Source organism: Dermacentor silvarum, chromosome 1, assembly GCF_013339745.2.
Source record: "Dermacentor silvarum isolate Dsil-2018 chromosome 1, BIME_Dsil_1.4, whole genome shotgun sequence".
NCBI lineage: Eukaryota > Metazoa > Arthropoda > Arachnida > Ixodida > Ixodidae > Dermacentor > Dermacentor silvarum.
The window spans coordinates 45,569,532-45,592,964 of NC_051154.1; the positions used below are offsets into that span (position 1 = coordinate 45,569,532).

The window sequence follows — 23,433 nt, forward strand, 5'->3', positions numbered from 1 at the left end:
TCCGAAAACAAATTTCGCGCCTTTGAGAACAAAATGACGTCACTTCTGTTTTTAACGGATATGACGTCACATTATTTTTTTTTCCGCCGGAAGTGTTCCCTTCTCACACAGATGGCGCCAAGCCCCATGAACCGCCTCATACTTTTCTGTAAAGGGCTTAACCCTACAGTGCAAAGCAACGGGGCTGATTTTTTCAAAGCATTGGGGTTTAGGGACAGTGAAGGCAAAATAGACTTTAAGCGGGTAGAAATAACCAAACGGAGGTTATCTGATTGGTGGATAAAATCAAGGCAGGGGTGAAATTTCACCCACCACAAAGTACAAAATATGTTAATAGTCATGGCTAGGTGGCGTATGCCACCGCCCGGTTTAAAGGGTTCAGCCTCATCCATCCATACATCGCCATGTTTTGAACGTATGGGCTTCTATGGAAGCTTCGCTACCAGGTATATCTACCTTGTACAACACATAACTGCACAAAATGTAATAGCGAGACGGAAGCTGTACTGACAGATTAATTCGTAGCACGCATGCGCCCAGCTTCACTCTGTTCACTATACTTGTGCAGCGAAACAAGAGCATAAACTAGGAAGTTGAGAGCGTAGTGTTAATTCATTAGAATAGAGCGTTAGAACATGATGATGCGGTGTATAAATATGTATTTTACCGCCACCCCAGTTCACTGGGAAAATGTGCAGCAAGTTTCCGAAGCTTGCTCGAAAAATTCGCCTACTCACGCGGTTTTCACACAGCCCGTTCGGCTGTGTGAAACAAGCTTCATGGAGTTAGCGTGCGGCGCGGCAGCAGAATCCTACACATGACCTCACACGTGAGAAAGCACGGAACAGATCCATAGAGACGGTGTCGTTACAGGCATAGGTAACCGTATAATATAGGGACCGAGGTTTTATTTGAGAGACAAGATCACGGAGAGATGGGCAAAATGTTTGACGGCAATAGATCTAGTAAAAACCTGATTAGATCAAGTAGGCTGGGTGACTACTTGTCGCGGCCAAGTTTCAAAGGCGATGCCTATAGAAATGAATCGTAATCTTGTGCTAATATAAACTCAAATCGAATATGGTCTATTAGTTCCAACAGCAAATGGTACACAAACAAGACCGATCACTACCGTCCACTCGATGTACATTAGCGGAGTGCAGTAAGTGAACACGCGGTTTACTACTCTGAGAACACGTGCACGAAAAGCGGGGAGAACACGCTCTCAAGAACCACACTATCCGTCGCGGAAAATATGGCGGTGGCGCGCTCAAGAAGCACATACGTGCCTTTACTGCCTTGTTGGTCGGAAAGAAAGAGAACGTGAATGCATCACGAAAGGTTAGTTTAAATATTCCCGTCGCATTATTCCGAGTGAATGTTTGGTTAATTATTCAATGATGCATTTTCATTTCCAGTGTAAGTAATGTGTGGCTCTTCGAGTAATGCAGCTCCAGGAGTATATTTGTGCTATATGCCACAGGGAATTAAAAAAAAAAAACAACACCTGGTATATATATCGTATATATGTGTGTGTGTGAAAAAGAATCGCCTGTGACACATTGCACTGTTCCGCCTTGCCGAGGTGGATATCTCGAAGAGGCGGAAATTATCGGCCTGAAAAATCGCAATGTTGAGGTAGATAAACAAATTTCTCTTTAATTAGCTTTTTTAATTTATTTAAACATACTGCCAATCCCAAGAACGAATTATTGCACGGAGGGCAAAAACGTACAATACAATTGTTTACAGCAGAGCGCGGGCTGTAATTGCAAAATTGAAGCCGATCAGCAGTTAAGTCATATTTGCTTAGCAGAGTTCCTAAGACTAAGCAAAATCTCAAGCAAAGGTCATCTCGAACTGCTAGAGGGGCATTTCTGGGAATACGTTCACTACAACATCAATGTATCTCGGGCTTGGAACGAGATTTTAAACGAGCACTAATATTTCCAACTTTCTCTTAAACACGTGGCAACATGCAGTGTTGTTTCATTTCGTTTTAACTAACGAATTTTTAAGCAGTGCAAAACAAATTTACGAAACACCCCCACCCTTGCATTTCATCGCACATTTTAGGGACGAATGATATCAAAACTAGTGCATTGCGGACTCACCAGAAAACGCGAAGCCTTCTCAAGGAGCAGACGATCTCTCGTGCTAGCCGACATCAGGAATAAGGGTCAAGTCCTGAGCTAGGGACGCACGTCGCTGCAACCGATCCAGTCTAATAAGGTCTAGGTTGTCACGCAGGCGGCAATGTCGCGTATCTGCGGCTGCAGGTCTGGGGCCGGTCCTTGTGGTCCCACGGGACGGGGGTTGTCAAGGGGTGCGCGGCGCGGAAGTAGCAGCGAACATTGGAACGCCCCCTCGTAGGATGCCGTGGTTTGGACATGCAATTCCTCGCATTTGACAAGAAATGGCAGCTTCGTGCTCTCGCCTACGTAAAACCACAAACAGCTCTGTGAGTGCCTCAATGCCCCCCCCCCCCCCCCCCTTTTTTTTTTTTGCAGGGGTCGATGGCAACAAGACCACCGTGAAATCAGTTTTCTAGGCACGCGTCGCACGCTTGACAGCCAATTTGTCAGAGAGAAAGCAAGAGGGAAACGTAGAGAACTTAACCAAGGACCGGTTGACTACCTTAGACTTGGGGAGGGAGAAAGCGGAAAAAGAGATTAGGCGCTGAGCCGTGCTCCCTGAAGGGCTGCAGAAGAAAGCGTCAATGCTTCCTTTCCCATACGAACCACTTAGTAGTAGAAAAGAAAAATAATAGCGTCAGTCATTCGCAGGGTCATTCTCAAGGTCAGACTCAGAGGAATCTTGGCTGTCACAGGAGTTCGTACAATCCACTATCCTGAGCGCGGCTCTAAGCCCCGCATCCGCTTCTTCATTACTTGTCTTTTTTTTTTTTTTCTCCTGCTGCCGGCCGCAATCCTCCTAGAGAGAGGCAGTTACGGCATTGCACTTATTTCTTCATCTTCCCCCCAAAAATCACATGCTACTACTACTACTACTACTACTACTACTACTACTACTACTACTACTACTACTACTACTACTACTACTACTACTACTACTATCCTTTACCAAGTGCAGAAGGGCTTTTGTGGCCTTTTGCATGCAAGAATGCATAGGCCGTGGTCCAAGGACCTTTTCTTCCGGGATCGCTTTATTATCTAACAGGTTCAGTTCAGCTTGTAGAGTACGTCGTTGAGTGTCAAATGATGGGCAGTGACACAGAAGGTGCTCAGAGTCTAATCGCATCCGCACAAATTGCACGATGGATTGTTGGCCACCCCTATTAGGAATGAATAGGCATTGGTAAATGCGACGCAGTAAAGTTGTTTCGCGACGGGAGAGTCCAGGGCCGCGATTTTGTAGCAAGGCATTATGACTTATTCTACCAGTCAGTCTTACCACCTCGGACAAGTGGGAGAAGTCCCTCAGGAGCTCGCTTCTCGCCGACCAGCAATGGGCCGTCCAGCAGGCCCACGAAGCGGCCGGCAGGTATTCCCTGTCGGTCCCTACGTGGGAGACGCCCGCTACGCCCTAAGCGCGTCCTGCAGGACCTAAATAAAGTTTTCCCAGTCCAGTACTCTAGTCTTATCATCCACCGCTCACGGCCGGCTGATCCCGTTTATAATTCGAGCGGACCGTCGCTCCGACCACTGACAAAGCACGATAAGCGCGAAAAGGCATTATTACATTAAAGGCATCGCTACAAAATACCGGCCCAGGTGGTATAGGCGAAGTCGCAAGTTATGGTCGAGGGAGTGAAAGCGTGAGTTGATGTCTTTGTTGAGCCGAGCGCGCAGCTTCATCTGCGCTGTCATTGTCGCATTGGCTCAGCCACCATGTCGTGTCCTTTCTCGAGCGCGTGATGATGAGCGTGCCTTATTTCGTACACTAATTTCGCTCGCGTAACCCATGACGTAGGGCAAACTGCTGCTGTTCTGCTGCTGTAGACGTGGTATCATGATAAAATATGTAACTTTCAAAGAGAGTGCAACGATGGAACAACTACTGCTCCGGTAGAGCTGTTGGAATTGGTAGAACCGTCCGTGTAAATGTGTATGCGGTCAAAATAAGATTCCTTGAGAAGCAGCTGAGACAACTTCTTCAGGGCTAGCAGTGACAAACTTGCCTTAGCAATCTCAGGAACTGAAAGGCACACGTGAATTTGCTGGATACACCACAATGTCAATGTTGGGCGCTTCGCAGGCTTCAAGCCAGATGGTGCTGAGTCATGGTGTCTCGTCACAATACTGCAGAATGTAGCCTATGGTCTTCGCACTGGCAAATCGGCGAAATGGTGGGATAGTAGCCGTGAAAGGTGTCTCTTAGCGTCTCACCGACTACATGAGTGGTGCTTGGGTGCTCCCGTGCGATGAAAATCGTTGGAGCTGTCGAAGAACATCTCGGGAGGCCAAGACATGTACGAAGTGCTATGTACGCTCTGTAGTGCAAGGAGATTAGCCTTGCATATGTCGGACAAGACAAAAAGACTATCGCAAAAATCCAAGAAAAAGGACTGGACTGGGAAAAAGTGCCGTGCTGTAACATGGAGCGCACCGATGGTCCCCATGATTCGCCAGCTATGAACTTAGATATATTATCAATACAAATTAGTTTTTTTCTTCATGTGGGAGACATGGGGACTCTAGGTGAGGTCACGATCCACAATAAAGCCCAAGAACCTTTGAGTGTTCTTATACGCCGGCCCTCGATGCACACCGGGTAGAAATATATCGGTCTTCGTGTAAATGCCCCTAGTGCACATTTTTCTGTAGATATCATCAGACCATGTCGGCGAAGGTATGCCGCTGTCAGGGCTGCCGCTTTCTGTACTCTGGCGCGCACTTGTGGCCTTGTCACGCCGGACGCCCAGATGCAAATATCGTCAGCGTAGAGCGAAACATTAGCCGCCTGTGGTGCGTTTCGGCGAGCCTCACTAGAACGAGATTGAAAAGTGTCGGGCTCAACACTCCGCCTTGTGGGACACCATGACTGGATATATATCTATGTGTCGGACCATCTTCTGTAAGGACAAACACAGATTTCCGTGATTAGCTCCTAATCCACCTAAAGACGTGACCTCCAGGTTGTGAATAATTGAGAAATGGCTGGCAATTGTTTTAATTTCCGAGAGATCGAAAAAGAAGGCTTCTATGAACGGTGAAGATTAAACGGGAAAAGTGGCAGCCTACGATGGCCTCGTGTGTGTACAGTGTGAGTGCAGCGCGTTCTGTATATATTTTTTTTAAAAGCTCGTTTACACTCACGGACTAAAATTCAATGAAACAGTGTACGTACAGCAAAGCTGACATTTTGGAATCAAATTCAAGTTTCAGCGATGCTGTTAGCGCGGAGAGACACGTGCACATCAAATACATTTTAATCCTTCAAAATTATCAAACCAATACACCCTTTAGTTCCTTTACGCGTCAAGTGTTGTAGTAAACTACTGATATTTTGTGGCTTCCTAACTTGCCCTACAGAATTATAATTTCGTCAGCCCGTTATCGAAGGGATGTGCTGTATTCGTAGGATTTGTCTCTCTTACAAACCTAGTTCTTGTCGCGCGACGGTTCCATGAAGACCCGACATTGGCCTGGGGCAACTGACGCAATTTGTCACAACGCAGGTAATTCATCCCGCATTCGTACATTTGCCTCCATATTATTACCTTTATCGCTCCCAGACCTACTGCATGACTTATGTGGCGGCGGTTAACACAAACTGGTGCCGCTGTGGCACATTTGTACAATGTGCGACATTCTGTGATTCTAATTGCAGCTTGCACTTTGTGTAGATTTTTTTTTTCAGTGATAACAACTCATAACAAAAGCTTAGCTTGCGTTTGGAATAATGATGATGATGATAACAATGTATTTATTGAAGAATTGCTCGAAGACCTATTTTGTGGAATAGGAAGGGTGGAGGGTAGGAGGAATAATAAAAATAGTAGAAACAACACTTGCTTCTAAGCGCGTCTCCGCTATTCATACGCGCAGCGTACTTTTCGCTTATATTCGTTTGGCATGGTGCATGGACTTTTTTTTTTTTTTAATCCTCGTCATGGATTCATGATATCCCATGCTATTTGCCAGGATTTTAATGTTTCATCCTCAACCCAGTGGGACAAAGAGACACGACGAGCAGTATCTCGGTCTCCATTGTGGTACACGTCGGCGCGGGGCTGCTCAAAGGCTGTCACCACCCTGAACGGCGGCGCTGCTATGGAGGCACCCTACGGAACGGTAGCACTGGGCGCTGTAAGGCAAAGCCATTACAATCGCTTTCTGCTCCATTTCTGCAATCAGCCAGCCCTCCACGATTGGCCAAACATTTGTCGGGCCACCCCCACTTCGCCTGTCTGTCACGCGACGTAACGAAAACCGCGAAAAGTCCTCATCTGATATGCAGGTGCACACGTTGATTACGGATGATTAGGCTGAACAAAAGAAAATAATTCTTTACAATTGTACGCATTGTTCGCCATGAGCCGTACGCTATTAGTCACAATTTTTCGGGCTGCGTCCACTTGGCCTATCTGTCACGCGACGTCCCATAACCGCCAAAACTGACCACGTCAAAATGACGCACTAAATAGGAATTACTATGCCGAACAACGCTGCATTTTTTTTTTCATACCGCGTTCCGAAAGGAATAAAAGATGGCTGCCCACCGATTGCTCTGGCACTGGCTGCTCGGAGCTGCCGGGGACAATAGATTTCTCAACGTATAATGTTCTCCGACGTGGAGCTCACGAACAACTAACGTATGAAATTGTCAAACTTCACCACGACGTCAAACAGAAAGGCCACGAAATTATTTTCCAATGGCTACCTGGCCACTGCGGGATCAGTGGAAACGATCTCGCTGACAAAGCTGCCCGAGAGTCACATCAAGAACAACACATCGTTCCCATTCCTCTTTCCAGGACAGACGCTGGAAGGCAGCTTCGTCACCTGGCACGTAAGCTCTCTTTAACAGAGTGGAACAGCCCAAATATAAGGCGCACGAGGCTACACGAACTGAACCCTTCCCTCCAACCTCCACCCGGGATTCACCGACGTGAGGCATCGCTTCTATACCGGCTGTGGTTGGGAGTGGCTTTCACGAAGGCGTACTGTGCTTTGATTGGAATGACCGAAAGTGCCACGTGCGACGTCTGCGGCAGCGAAGAGAACATAGAACATTTATTGTGTCACTGCGATCGATTTCAGTCGGAAAGACAAACTTTATCGAACGCATTGCGACGACTTGACGATCGACCGTTGTCCGTGCAGGTGCTCCTTGAAGACCGTCCCCATCGCTAGTCAGCCCACAAAGCTGTGAAGGCACTGTTGTCTTACTTGAGGACGACTGGCCTATGTGAACGCCTTTGAATTGATCAGGCCCTCCGCGTGCGTGCGCGAGCTCACCGTGTCCTTCCTCCTCCCCCCCCCCTCCTCTCTCTATCTCATCTTTCTGTTCCCTCTTTCCCGTCCCCCAGAGTAGGGTAGCCAACCAGACGCATTTCTGGTTAACATCCCTGCCTTCTCTTTCTCTCCTCCTCCTCCTCAACGTATAATAAAATTTGTTAGGCGGCAGCATAACGCTGTCGAGCCTCTTCGGCACGATATCGCTCCGCCAACTCCTCTTCGCTGAGCCTCCGTTTTAGCTGTGTTTGCAACCTTCTGTTGCACGGTCGCCACGATTTTCGACCGGCCACCGCAAGCTAAGCAAAGGGAAGCGGACTAATCGCAGACACCGGTACTGCTCTCCTCTTGTCAGTCAATTAGATAAGAAAAGCCTGCCATGGTAGACAATGCTATTTGCTTTCCAAGCAAACGAAAGTGACCTCCATAAGCAAGGAGAGAGTTTGATTGGGCTGGTCAAACAACGCTGCGAGTCACCGCCCGATGATTGCGTCGGCGGCTACGAAAATTTGACGTCAGGAGATCAGAATACAGCCGGAATGAAATGATTTTACGTTATACGGCCCCTATTCATTATTCTCTTGAACACCTCAATGCATTTTTACTATGAGCATATGTAATTAATTATCAATAATTATTTAACCAACTTTTAAAGTACTTTTTTTTAAACGTAGGTTCATCAATGACGAAGTTGTAGAGCCTATTGACAAATGTCCCGCAATATCTTTTTTCGGGATCATAGCTGCTGGTAGCTTTGCGCGCCATGACATTGATGCCCTGAAACTTGCTACGATTGAATGTTCGATGCTACACGCAGAGCAAAGTCATGATTAGACCGCAAGCAAAAATGATAAGCGTCGTATCCGATGCATCGCCATTCAGGCTGTAGCAAAAACGCTGACAGAGCTTCAAGAATTACAATTAGTTATCTATTGCACATCCCATGGCTCCATTTCCTTCATTGCTCCATGACTTAACAGACAAGATAGCTCGACAAAAGTGGAAACCTAAACGATTGTATTCGATGCATCAACATTGCATAAGACATGTTCATGCCTTCGGTCTGCATGCAGCACCAATCGTTACTTGGTAGCATGTTTGAGAGCACTAATGGCACTGCGTCCAAGACGTTGAAGACGTTGTGTTTAATGCAATATTTTCAAAATGATTAATTAATTATTGGTAATTCGTTACTTGAGCTCACAGTAAAAATACTTTGGGTTGCTCAAGAGGACAGTGAACAACAGGGATTGGCACAAGTTATCTGAAACACCCTGTATGTGATTGTTGGAAGAAATAATGGAACAGGAGAATTCCGACCGCACTGGTGACGGCTAACACCGAATCAAGGGCTAGCATGGGGGCTGCAACAAAAAGGAAGAAATGGTAGGGAAAACCACAGAGCCGGGAAAAGAGAAGGGGGACTATTTACAGTATTTACAGCAGCGACTATTGGGCTATACAGGACGGATATCACGAGTTCATGCCAGCTAGAGGGCAGCATAAGTCATTGTGGCCCTGAGCAATTGTGAGTAAATTAAAATCCAGAAATTTCCAGGGCGCGTTCCATTTTTGTTCATAAGCTAGTGTGGTGGTATTCTTGAAGTGGGCACACAACTTGCCCTCACCTTCACCCACCTATGTAGTGCGTACGCTGCCGTCTGGCAGTCATGCGGCATACCTGGCGAGACCCATCTGACAGGCGCGCACTTGTATAGTGGTTTGGTTGTCAGAATGTTTTTGTCCAGAGCTGACGTGGGCGTGTAGCCTAACACTTAAGGGTGGTTGACCCCTGACTGTGGCTGACACGTGAACACGGGCCAGCAAAGACGGGTGCAATGAAAAGGGAACAGAGTAGGATAAATTATAAAGCGAGGAGATAGAAAGAGCAAAAATAAACTATTTTCAACATTTACAATATTTACATTAGCGACCATTAGGGCGACAGGAGCATTTCGCTTTCCATGCAGGAGCATTATGAGTGCGCACCGGCTAGTGCAGATTAATAGAACGAGCACACGAGAGAGCCTACTTCAAGGAGCTCAAGCAGCCCCCGGGCCATTATGGATAGATTGATGTTCGAGAAATTTGCGGAGGCACTTTTATTCACGGGGCAGTGACGTGACGTTTTGGAAGTGATCATGTAACTTTCGTGCATCAATCTCGGGGAGGGGGTGTTCGTCGCTGTTGACGGAGAAATCCTCTGCCTGCTTTACAACCACTGAAAAACGAACGATCCTGTGCTCCTTATCGAGTGGAATGATGAGCCTCCCGGGTCTCGGACACCAAGTGTCACAAGTTCGGTGACACTGGCTTGACAGCAGACTCTGAATGGCTAGCTTAGTCCCGCTAAAGACGGCCCATTTTCTCGGCACTGCCTGTCTGACGTAATTTATTGCGCCTAGAACAGCGGCAAGCTCAGTCGCCGACGATGTCTTCACTTGGGACACTGATACCTTGATAGGGATTAATTTCGCCATGATGATATATAACGGCGCCCGAGCAGCTGGCATCACCCCGTATAGCTCTTGCGGCATTTGCCTTGGACTCGGGAGGCAACGTATAGAGAGCTCGGAAAAAGCGTGGCCTACTTCAACCAATAATTTAACCTCACTTGAGACATACTAATATGTATGGTAACCGAAGTTCTGTAGATCGGCCTGGCACCTTTTAGCATTTCTATACGCCTGACCACGAAGGCCGCCTCACGCTGCCAGGAACGATGGCGAGGGCAACGACGGAAGCGGAAGCGTGACTGAACTGTCCGCGCATCGTCGCCACAGTCGCACGCATTCGTCCATGTCAGCCAGATTCAGCTCGCTTCTCTAGCGTGTCCATGTATTTGCGTGCTCGTCGTTTGGCCGACCTCGCTTTAGTTCCTTTGGTACTAATAAATGTTATTGCTCTCTCTCTCTCTCTCTCTCTCTCTCTCTCGCGGATCAGATATCTAACTCAGCTTTACGCGAATCTGTAGTTAGGAAGTGTTCGAAAGATAGGCCGGAAGAGGGTGTGGGGTGGAGGGTGATACTTGCTTTTGGGTCACTGCCACGTTTGGACCATTTGCAAAAGTATGCGCGTGCGCAAGAGAGGTATTTCCCAGCCGAAACACTCTCGACCACGCACTATAGTAGAACAAAGTATAGCTCGCATTCAACAACTTCGCATTTAGCACTGTCCATCTAAACTACTCTGATAGGGGTCGGCAGCAGTAAACGCTGGCATTAATACATACTTTTTGGTTTGCTATAAGTGTGGAGTGTAGGGATTTTTACATTTTTCGGAGGAATTCTCGGAGAACATTTGTGCTAAAGATCGTTTCTTGCTTTATCAGATAGCTGTCGACCCCGTAACTAAGTGCCGTGCCAGAATTCCATGGTTGCGCAAATCAACTGTATCCTCTTTTCACCTAACGAAAATCAGAGGCAGTGGTCACACACCGCTGACGCACACGGTCATTGTGTGGCTTGCGTTAGCAAGCCGCACAATGACTGCGTCTTGCCGAATTAATTTTTCACTCTGCGCTTCTCCGCATTTTACACGGGATAATAAACTTGGATCTCTGCTGTCGCTTCTGTTAGAAAGCGCAGCGCCTTTGGTCCTCCTTGCCTTCCTCTCGTCTATTATCCCGTCGTTCGAAGCTTTTCAACGTTCGAAGGCGATCGCAACGCAAAAAGAGCGCGGCAGTAATTTTGTGTCTATTCACTTTTAAGGTTCGTTTCCCAAGTCGAGCTGACCCCAGCCCGACCCGATCGCGTTTGCGTGCATCTTGCCGATTGCCGAGAGGGTTGGGACAGTGAGCCCACCCTTTGAGGGTGAGTTGACCGAAATCACCACAACGCTCAGTCCGACCTGCTAGCATTTATGTGATCCCGGCGACCGGTTCTCAGCCCGCCATGCCGACTCTATCCGACTTTGTCCGGTTCATGCAAATGTAGCTCTAGAGGGAGAAATGTAGTCTGTGGCTGAGAGGTTTCGACGGGAAAACTGCCTTGCCGCGCAGCAGATTGAGATTTTTGCAAATGGTCTGTCTGTCTGTTGCACTCAAAAATCCTCTGTCGACCCTTATTTCGTGAATGAAGCAGAACAAAAAGTATAAGGGGATTAAAAAAAAGTTCTGAAAAACAAAGCAGAGAGAGAGAGAGAAGGGAGGAAGGAAGGAAAGGCAGGGAGGTTAAGCAGACTTTGTCCATTTGCTGCCCTACACGTGGGGAGGGGGGAGTGAAAGAAAGAGTGAAGAACGAGTTTTTATCGCACTTTCACATGCACTAAGCTAGGTGCAGCATGTCTTTTGTCGGGCACTCAAGTCTGTCGCCTTCAGGTACTGAAGAAGAGCTCGAATGGCTTTCTGGGCGGATAAGCTGTCAGGCCAGGATCCCAAGACCTTTGCTTCTGTAAATGGCCTATCGTCCGTCTATTCAAGGCACACTGGAGAGTCTGGCGTTGATTAACGAGGCGAGAACAGTGACACAGAAGATGATCGATGGTCTCTTCACACTTGCACTTAGCGCACATGGGTGATTCCGCACTTCCAACTTGATAGTTGTAGGAGTTAGTGAATGCTACTCCTACCCACAGCCGACACAGCAGTGTTGCGTCACGCCGGGAAAGGTTTGCCGGTAATTTCAGTTTCCGTGATGTGTCGAGGCTGTATAATCGACGGTTAGAGTTCTGCGGAGTATGCCAGTAACTGAACGTGATGGTACGCGCGTGATTGCGAAGCTCTCTTGCCGCGTCTACTATCGATAAAGGTATAAGGACTGTCGATGCTCCAGCCTGAGCACGTGGGGCAGCGTCGTCGGCGAGGCGATTACCAACAATGCCACAACGTTCTGGCAGCCACTGAAAGATCATATCATGTCCTCGTTCAGAAACGCAATGGCAAATTTCGCTGATTTGGGACACCAGGTGGTCAGAAAACAATGTAACGCGCAAGAGACCCGGTGTAGCCAAGATAACAAAGCGAGCCCAAGTGCGCTCCACAAACGATTAATTATATGCCCCAAACAATCCGCAAACCATGCTATAGACTATGATGAACATCTGGGAGAGGAGCACCCTCCGAGGTCGGGAAGCACACGCCGCCCAATCTCGGAGACTAGCTGACTCTATTCGGCTTGGTTTACGAGACGCGAAAGTCCCGGAAAGACTGATCATGGTGATACTATTGACGTCCAAGTGGCTGTTCTGAGGTCACTGAAGGCTTTCTCGATTCGCGGTTTCACGATAAGTGACTTGATAGGCTTTCACGTCTTTTCCTTGGTCCGTGGTGTATGCGTAGAGTCTACATTACATTATTGCCTGCCACTATTGGCGGATTTACTATCACTATACTTATCAATAAAACAAAATTATTCTTATAAGCTCCAGTTGCTATTTCTCACTCATCTATGAAGTCGTCTTTGTAGCTAGTGAACCTAAAAAATGACGCTTGTTTCAGAAGTACGCGTTGGAGTAATAATAATAATAATAATAATAATAATAATAATAATAATAATAATAATAATAATAATAATAATAATAATAATAATAATAATAATAATAATAATAATAATAATAATAAAATCTGATGCCGCTTCACATTACGAATTATTGAAGCAAGGTTAAGGAAGATGAGATGATGCCCGCTATTAACAGTGATTTCAATGACCGCCATCACAAATTTCGCAGGACGACGTTTGCTGTCTACTGATTTTTTGCTTCAATTGACGTTGATAAAGTTGCGTAGAGCAACCAGAACGCAATTTGCTTATTTGTCCACGCGGCTTGCTCGGGAAGTCAGCACTCGGTAATTGCAATAACTGCCTTCGATTACAACCGGGGCCAGTCACATCTACCGGTCAAACTATACACAAGAATGCCTCCGCCAACTCTCGCCACGTTTTGCAAGAAAGCGCGCAGTACGTAATAGAAAATTTAGTTGTTCTATAAAGTTGAGGTGTGTATGTGTGGGTGAAGGAGAAAGGGGGGGGGGGGGAAATGTTAGTTTCCTCTTTTTCTCAGTGGTGTGAATTCCCGCCCAGCTTACCATGAAACATGCCAAGCGAACATTGACTTCGCAATTTGCAATCAGTCGTAGTAAATATACTATATGAAGCGTTGATATTGTAAATGCAAGCTTGATGATCTTGCTCCATATTTAAAATTTTCATCTCTCTCTTCAATTTTCACTTTTATTGACGATTGTCAAAGTACAGAGTCACAGTAATATACGGGATCGAGGAGGTACCAAAGTAGGAACTGCAAACGGGGCTTCCTACAAACCAACATTGATTGGTTATTGGACACGATACGCTCGATACTCAAATTCCCAGCAATTGTCGGCACAGGCTGCGTAATGAAAAAAAGGGGGTACTTATTAAAAAAAAAAAAGAACATAACTTTCGCCTCGCCATTGAACCAGGCGGCGCTCGTCGCGGTGAGGAGCCATTTGATTTGGCTAAACCACAAGAGAGCGTGTAAAGAGGCGCCTCTGGCGCGGAGTGGCTCGCGGCAGCTGACCTCGCGCAGCCGTGCACTACAGGCTCGCGGCTTGTAAAACCGCTTCGGCGGCAGCAGCAGGGTAACAGGCCGGTCTTTCTCGGAGTACTACACCGCAGGAGATTAGGGTCAATTCTTCTCGCATCGGAGACGCAATACCGCGCTCCAGCGGGAGGCCGGAACAATGGCGCGCTGATATGCACACAGCGGCGAGCTCGGATGCGTCGAATGCAATCTGTCACAGTAATGTGCGCCGGTGCAGCACGGCCCTATGCTAACGCAGCATTACGCCTGGTCGAGCTGCTGCGAGATGTCACAGGGCGCGCGTAGTGTTTACGATCGGACCACGATGACGACGGCCCGCGGAGCACTTCCTGGGCACCGTGACGAAGCACGCGAAAGGGGGCCAGCCGCGCTTGAACGGCCGCTGATCAGCGCTTGCGTAAATGAGCGAGCTGCGATGGCCGGCCCGATTTCGCTGCGACGCGGATCGCTTTCTGCCACCGAAGTTGCTTCGATGTGGTGCTCGGACAAATGCCGTTGATGAAATCTGATTTCATCAACTGCCTGCGCGAATCGCCTTCCAATCGCATCTATACAGATGTGCCGTACATTGTCTCCGAAAGTTGCACACGCGGTTTATTGGAAGACACGTATCGCTGTGCTCGCAAAGGTACTCTGGCTGGCGCAGCGCTGCTTTAGAGCATCACGTCCATTGCTTTAGTAGAATAACATAAAATTTTGCATTTTGCATCCCAAAGCCCCCCCCCCCCCCCCCCCTCCCCCCCGCGCCCCCGTCCAGTCTACGAGAGACGCTGAGTAGGGGCCCCGGATTTAATTTTGACCTGCCCCCGTTGGAATGCAGAAGCCGTGGTTCCGCCTTCGTCGGTATGCGGCCGCCGCGACGGAAGCCGCGACCTCGTGCTTCGAACGTTTGGCATATACCAGCAGTTACAAGGCGCAGGTATGACGGTACACATACATTCGGTGGTCACGCCTCGATTGACCAGCGGTTACCCGTGCGTCCGATAAGACTGCTGAAGTAACCGCTGTCGGCAGCCCTTCCGGCAGCGCGCTTCCTCGTCGTCACCTATAGCGGCGGCTTCGGCTGTGGGCGCGCACCCGCGTCTTGCCAGTCATGTTCCGCTCCAAGTCGGTGCCGTAGACCACGGCGGACGGAATTGTATGCTAATTCCGGGCAGGTGTAACGACGGTAAGCACTGTCTCAACGACTGAGAAACTGGGTCGCCTGCGGGCTCAGGAAGCAGGGAGTGAGAGAGCGCGGCCTTTCGCCTTCGACGCCAGCGGGGCGCCCAAGCGGATCCGCGCGCGCCCAACGCCGTCGCAGCGACGTCACCTTCGCGCTGGGCTTGTCGCGCGTGACGAGCTGCCGGCCTGCTTGCTCGCCTGGTGCTGTGCATACACTGCAGTGCTGCGACGTCGCGGGACTCGCCCCGGTTGCCAGCTCTGTGACGTTCCTCGCACAGTATTGGGCTCAAGTCGCTCCCACAGGAACGCCGAGATGTATACTGGCAGCGCTCAGTCAGCGCGCTTGCATGAAACGGACAAATGCGGTTCGTGTCAGTTGAAATTTTCCTCTATACAGGTTGGTCGCAAGCTTCGTTTACATGAACTAGGTGCGAGCGGGTCGAGTCGGAAGTCGAGCTGAACGATACCGACCCTATACCCCGTTTACTTGCATCCCGCCAAGCGGGTCGAGCGAGTCAATTCCCCTCTTGCAGTCGGTTTGACTGAACTCGCCTCGACGACCCTTCCTTCCGACCCGCTAACGTTTACGTGAATCCGACGACTGTATTCCGGTCTGACAAACTGCCACAAACCGACTCTAGCCGGGATGGCCGAGCTGAGGTCTAACCAACCGCGCCTGCACGGACTAAGGTGTTTTGCAATGTGCCTGTAGACGCGGAAAGGTCGCGTGGCGGTGCGTAGCCATCAACGAAAAATCCGACGCTTTTTTTCTAATGCTATGTTGTCCCTTCGACGCAGTCTGCCGCCGAGATTAATTAATTTCATGTAAGCGCCTGTCGGATTTGTAACTCTTTATCTGATTTCTGACTTGACCCACTTGCGTGGGTTCGTGTTTGCATATATATAGCGACCGCGCATTTCTAGGAGAACGAGATGCGCCCTTGGCGGTTCTGGTGACGTACGCATACACCCGGAGGCACAAGTGCCATTACTCTGTTTATGCGCAGACCGAGAGCCGCGTGCTGGTAAACAGGCGGGTGAAATCTGCATCTCCGCGAGCAGCTTTGTAAGCGCAAGGAGCTCGCGCAAAGCGCTCACTGGCCCCGAGAAACGCAGATTGCGCACTCGTTCCATCGACAGCGATCTTCCTGAAACTTAGATGATAGTTGCATATAGTGGCAGTAAAGTAAAAGGGTTGTCATATACGCTTTGCCTTCGATTCACCGCGCGAGAGCACGATGTTCAGTGCCCATTATCTTGTTCTAACGAAGTTTCAGGTTCGCGTTGTGTGATATGTGTCCCCCCCCCCCCCCGCCTATTTTTTTTTTTTTGTTACCTTCGACAAAGTTTTGGTATTTGTGGCGTTTTGCTGCTGAACACATGCATGGTTGTGGCCTAAAGATTGCCAGCCACGGTAGGGACGGGGTGCAAAAAACATTCGTGTACCTAGGTGTGGGCGCCTTTTAGAGAACCGCAGTTACTTCACGCAGGTCGGAATGCTAGAGGCACAGGCAGACACAGGCAGAATGGTTAGGGAACCACTGGTCAGAATTAGTCCTGAACCCTCCTCCACGGTGTCTATCGAGCTCAGGTGTAGACGTTAAACTGCGTTAATTATTATATTTTCTCGCTATTACTATTACACATGTTGGTGTTGCTCCCCGACACTTACTTCCCGTGTTTAGATCTCTTTACCAACTGTTCGTGAAAATGAATGGAAATGCGATTTAAAAATATAGTGTTGTGTGTGTAAGTATTACGCATGCGTCATGTGCCTCATCTGCCGTTCTCTCTTTAATGAGCGTAACGTATAAATATATAAAAGAAGAGTAGATGCCGTTGGCTAATGATGCCGAAATAGCCTTATAGACGAATTTAAATAAGAAAAAAGAAAGAGAATATACCGGACATAATAGATGATTCCTGCTATTCTTTCTCCCTGTCACCTTTAGTGCTCTTAAAACCTGTGTGTACAAGATAAACCAAACTGTCCAAATTATTTGTACCGATAATAGGACTAGTATTTTTGAGTTGCGCTTACAATTAGAAGAAAAAAAAAAACACGAAGATATCATCATGAAGGTTACAAAAAAAAAAAAAAAAAAGCGACGGCACAATATATTTACGAGTGGTCACGACTGCATAACAATCAAGTAAAACGAGAAGAGTGAGGTAGAAAAACTGGCACGCGCGCGCACACCCGCGTACACCTACAGAATTAGTGAATAGCACACGGGAAGCGGTATAGATTTGTCATGTGCTCTCTTGACGCCATGCCTGGTAATGCTGTTATCACGTTATGGTTGAGGAGGCTCTTTATATACTTGGTAGGATTTCAAAACAAAGCTTTCTAGGCGATTAGCGATTAGACGATTAGACGCTTCGCCGATCGTACGCGGGATTATGGCTTGCCTCGAATGACACCAAGCGTTCGCCAACTAGAGCGTCCCAAGTCCGCCGGTGATGCACTGGTTTCTAGGACCACCTCTTTTATTTGGAAGAGGCGGAGCAGCAAAGTGGCGCAGCAGCATAAACAAGTTCACGGTGCAAAATAAAAAGCAATGTTATTAGTCTTACTTCTACTACTGCTACTACTACTAACGACTACTACAAAAGAGAGAGAGAGAAAAAGTATACAGATAAAGACAAGGAGGTTAACCCGAGGTAGTTCCGGTTGGCTTCCCTGCACGGCGCGAAGGAGTAGGGGGATAAAAAGAGGAAGAGAGCGGTAGGGGGAGGGAGAGAGAAAGAGAGACGAGCACAAACAAACCGTGTACACTGTAGAGTGGTGGGGGCAGCGTTCCTAAAGTCTGTCGTGAAGCCCCTTAGATCGCAGGAATCTTAGTATAGCGCGAATAAGGCGTTCTGCGCGGATGTTTTTTGGGAGCAACTGGCCCGGAGCTTTCAGTTTTGATAGTGGGCGATTGTCCAATCGGTCCATCACTTTGCACATCACTTGCCTCTGCTACTACAAAAGTTTGGGAGATATATGAGGACAGAAAAGCTGAGAAGGGAGTTTCATACGAGGAGCGTGGTTCCTAGTGGTTACCCATCACAATGAGGGTTGTGGGAGGGGAAGGACAGTGAGTACAGGGCGACGAGAATGATGATGATGATGATGATGATGATGATGATGATGATGATGATGATTAGAAGGAGGAGTAGGGACGCAAGTCGTCCACAGACACGACGGGATAGAGCGCAGCACCATCACAACATAATCGCTCAAGCCCAACGACCTCAAGAAATGGATTTGTGTCCTCCAAGCCATCACTGCTGACGGGCTCATGCGTATACAATTGGTAGTGGTGACCGGGATTTCTCGAAATCCCCAATGGAGCACCATTTCCCCCTTCCCCAGTGCAGGGTAGCCTACCGGGCTCGGCCTGGTTAACCTCCCTGCCTTTCCCTTATGACTTCTCTGTATAATCTCTCTCTCTCTCTCTTCACTCTGACCGCGGTGCACAAAGAAGCACGGTAAACACACTCAGTCGGGTTGCGCCAGAGCTCCTCCCGCATACAGGACCCGCCAGAGATTCCCCTTGTTCTTAAGAGCGTATTTTAACGACACAGCGCAGTGAGTATAATTCGACATGCGATGAAAAACAAACAAACAAACTAAGGAACAAACGAAGCACATAAGGCAAGTAACAGTAGCAATCCAACGAGGCCAAATAGCAAATAAACAAAAAGGCGAACGAAGCAAGAAAGAGGAGGCAAGCGCGGCGGGAAGGGTTACGACTTAGTAGGGCGCGGCACGGACCTCACGGTACGGGGCGTGTGGACAAAAGAACTGCTTGGAATAACGTGAGCATCATTTACAAATGGTAGATGTCTCTTCCGGTCATTAGACTCTCACTTTAATTGCCTTCGTCGTCTGCCGTTTCATATATTACTTTCTGTCTCTGCACTGTTTCAGATTTCTCCTCGCGACATGGCATTACATAATTCGTAATTTATCCTTGTTGACTCGTATTCACACTAACGGCCCGGAATTCCTTTCTTTTACGTCCGCGCTGTTAATTTTCGGAACGTCCGATTGGTGGTTAACGGGCGAAAAGGAACACTTTGATGTCGCGCAGAGCCTTTCAAAGGCAGCACGAGCACGGAACTCGCGTATGGTGAAACCGAAGGCTTCCCACAAACACCAGTGAAATTGTTGCTTCGCTATGTCGAACTACTTTGGTGTGAGTATTGAGAGTATAGCTAACAGTTACGGGCAGCTACTTTACCTACTTCCTGCTTTAGCATCGGATGCGGTGTGCACACAGCTCAAACTTACAAGGACACCGAACTGCGCTATACATCTTTCTCCTGGATTACCTCACGGTTTACGTCTCTCATTATTGATATTATATTTTTAGAAGGATCTGCGTTTCCCACTTTGTCCCGTCGCCGTCAGTTTCTTTTCTTTCTTTTATAATGCCGTCTTTGTAGTCTTGCTGTTGTCACTTGTGAATATATATATACAGCAGCAAGACGACATTGATGTGAACGGGGATGGGCATACCATAAAGGGCACAAACATAAAAGGCAGAAAGTTCATTAGAATATTTTTGCAATGAAACCATGTCGGCAACAACAAATTCAGAATATTCTTATTCATCCGACAAAGGAGGGCACCCGCGTATTTTTGACATGCATTTAGTAGTTGATCCTCTGTTGTAAAAAAACCGCACGGTACGATTCCCACCAGCACAAGCGCACGTACTATAGGCCGCGTCACCGTGTGCCTTGAAGTGATATCTTTATGCTTCTGAATAAGCTTCAGTTTGAACCCTGCTATGAAGTGGTATGGTTCAGTACAAAGAGGTAAGGTAAGGTTCAGTACGGCTAACGAAAAAAGAAGAGATACCCGTAAGTCCTCGCAGCGGGAAATACTAACGTCGCAGCTTGTCTACAGCGCTGCTCCGTATAATCTCGCTAATGCACCGACGACACCCTTTCAGATCGCGTCAGGCTAAATGAGAAATAAGAACGCTGTACCGCCCGCATGCGACGTTCCTGCTTCCGCGCGACCTCACAGGGCAGCGCAAGCGATTTTTGAAGGCGATAATAAGCGCCGAAAAGTAACCGCGTCATTTCACGGATCTGACACGTCCTCCTGCACCGAATGTGCACTGTGGCGCGCGGCGTCGGCGGCGACTGACGACCGGTCTAACGGGGCCGTTCTCGCGTACCGGGCAGCCGCGGGATTACGGTAAGGCTGCTGGGCGGCGGCCGACCGCTGCGGGGCAAGTCATCTGGCTCGGCCGCGCGCATATCGGCTCGCGCCCGTTCTTGGCGGCGCCCGGGTTCAGTGCCGATGCTGCGGCAGGGTCGCGACCTCGCCAAAGAGACGGGCTCCGGGACCTTTTGGCCTCGCCGCCGCCGCGCGGTGACTGTCACGACCCGCCCATTCGGTGGTGGGCGCGAGCCGCCCTTGTCGTGGCGGCATCGCCCAGCTCGGACCACCGCGGTCGAGAATAGGTGAGAAAGAGGGTATTTACCCGGTTCGGCCACCATTCCTTTGGCATGCAGGGCTCGCTCAAGCCTATTTCCATCTGAAAAGACAAGACAAAGGAACGCTCGTGAGATGACGCTGCACGTGAGAGAAGAACAAAAGCAGAGAAGACAAAAAGGTCGAGTTCACTCCTTCCCAGCCCATTTTCCTTTGTTCTTTTAAAGTAAACACGGGCGAAGAAATGCGTCCGCGGCTGTTCACCCCTTCCTTGCGTAAATCGCATTACTGTTTACGGCACCTCCCGACTCCTGACACGGTCTCGCACGCGTCGTGGAGTGCGCAGTGCCTCCGGCGAACGGGCCGAGCTTATTTCGTAAGGTTCTTTTTGCAAGACTGCGCATTTAGTTTTCTCCCTTTACAAGATATCCGCTTCAACCCTGCAATGGCCCAGACGTAATTCAACATCGAGAAAAATTGGAACTTGTTCACCTTTATTTTTGGCCACCGGAAGTACACTTGTAACAACAACAAAAATAATAATAGAAAAGCTTTATTTTAGTTATACCCTAATTAGTATAATCATTATTTAGTAGCAATTGGCTTGCTGCACTCTCCGCAGCATAAAACTCGCTCCAGCGTATACCAAGAACGCTACTCAGCTTTCTCGATACGTGCACACGTATACAAACGTACACACGTACAAATTTCACCGGCCCCGTAGTATAGCTTATGATGATGCGCGCTGCTGAGCGCGGGGTGTTTGATCCCCCGACCACGGTAGCCGCATTTAAATGGGGGGGGGGGGGGGGGCGAATTACAAAATTACAAAATTACAAATGGCGAAATACAAAAAAAAAACGCTTTAGTGTACTCAGATTTAGGTGCACCTTAAAGAACCCCAGATGCTCAACAGTCTCCAGAGTCTCCCACTACCGCGTGACGTATAATCAGATGGTGGTTTTGGCGCGTAAAACCCCAGAATTTAATTACTTCCCATTGAACGTCGGGACGCATACCAATGTCGCGAAACGGCAAGAAGCGACATTTATCTTAACCGACACCTTGCAATAGTGATGCGTGAAGGCCCGAACTGAAATGGAAAGCTGGCTTTCTTGAGGGGCCAGGCTGCGCACGTCGACTCAAGAAAAAAAAAAAAAAAAAACGCAAGCTGCACTGCGCAGGTTGCTGCGCATAGTTTTCACAACCGATCGGTCAGGATTTTCTTGCGCACGGAGGATAGTGAAAGGGCTTCGGCTATCTGTGGAGCGCAGGTGCCGTACCAAATCACTTTATTTCAGCATAACAATCCGAAGAGAACAGACGCTGGCTGCCGTGGACTAAAAGAAAAAAAAAAAAAAAAAAAAAACGGCTTGACGAGGCCCACGGTCCCTTTAACATGGCGCAGCGGACAGGAACATACGCAAAGAGCGAAAATATTGGTTACCCTTACAAAACAAGAAAGAGAAGACAAAGAGGAAGAAAATGTTCGACAGCAAGAATTATCATGTTACACGTCAATGCGACGCAAAGTAAACAAGAAAGCAAAAATACAGACAAAATTATGAGAAATTTCATGCTGAAAGATAGTTTGACCTAGTTTTATACGAACTTATCCCAGTTGGCATTTAACACATTCTGGACCAAGGACCAAGGACAGACCAAGGACAGAAAATCCAATCGTTGTGTGTCTCTTTTCTGCCCTTCGTCTTTTCACTGGTATAATACCCAAGATTCTTCTACCCCCATTTTTTTTTTTTTTTTACCGAAAGAAGGCACTGTTACCATAATTAAATTTTTTTTTGAAGCGCGTGATATTGTGCGCTGGTTGGAGTATGGCAGTCCATATACCATATATAAGTGTACGAAACTCCTCCGTCATGTTTTTTTTTTTCTTCTTGTTAATGAAAGGCCATGTCAATAGTTCGCCGCTGCATGGGCCAGAATAGTGCCGCACCCATAAAAGTTACTCTAGCTGCTCGTATAGAGCTATACTAAACATCAGCACTAAATTCCTTTAGACAGGTGAAATATTCTCTTAAAATTCAACTTTCACTCGCTCGACGAAAAAAAAAAAAAACGTAAAAAACACACAAAAAAACAAAAAAAAAAATACGAAAGCCAGACGTTCCCCCTTTCTCTCTCTTTTTTTGTTGTAAATTTCGCGACGAAACCTCAGCGTCGGTAAGTCGGTGTGTTGCCGTTGATTTCAAAGTATTCTCTTCGCATTTGGACGAGTTCCGTGCTTAAAAAACTTTTTGACACTTGTTAGGTTCAAAATTACACTGCTCTTAGCATGCACTGAAGCCCTCCTTTACTGGTAAATGATTAACTAGAACCGTCCAGACGCTGCCAAAATCCAGGATGTCAAGGCGAGCTTCTGCGAAAAAATTCAGAGCGGCGTCGCCCCCCGTTTTTTGTTCTTACGTATTTTTTCAGCTTACGAAGACCCCTCTTACGGTATGGATGGTGCATGATCGGGCCGCTATTTAGGAAACGTAATTTACTAATACGGCTTTAGGTAATGTCCTGCTGAGACCTGAAGGCACGTCAAGCGTGCAATTCCCTTTCCCCAGTCGGTTCTTATTACCTGTTGGTACCTCACGAACATGAAAATCCTCTTGTTTTCTCAAATTTCATCATCATGGTTAGTTGTTTTAAAGCAGCGTCTTCACGTACGTGGACAATGTAACCGTGTCATCCTGCTTGCTATATGGTAAAAAAAAAGGTTTTTTTTTGTTTTTTGCCTAAACTTAAAGCTCAAGACTTAGCATCGAATGGTAGGTTGCAATGTTGACGCTGAATCCCGGATGTTCACGTCATCTCCCGCTTTTCTGTCAAGAGAGCGTTTTTGTAAAGAGCGCGTAGTTCCCGCCCCTGCTGAGC

At 47.9% G+C, this 23,433-nt stretch overlaps 1 protein-coding gene across 1 annotated transcript in view; it reads right to left on the reverse strand.

Moving 5' to 3' along the window:
• LOC119461990 (knirps-related protein) overlaps window positions 1–23,433 on the reverse strand; it is a 114,368-nt gene that overhangs the window by 52,030 nt on the left and 38,905 nt on the right. Inside the window, exon 2 of the mRNA XM_037723352.2 lies at window positions 20,597–20,650. Coding sequence (XP_037579280.1) covers window positions 20,597–20,650 — 54 coding nt within the window. The remainder of the gene's footprint in view (window positions 1–20,596; window positions 20,651–23,433) is intronic.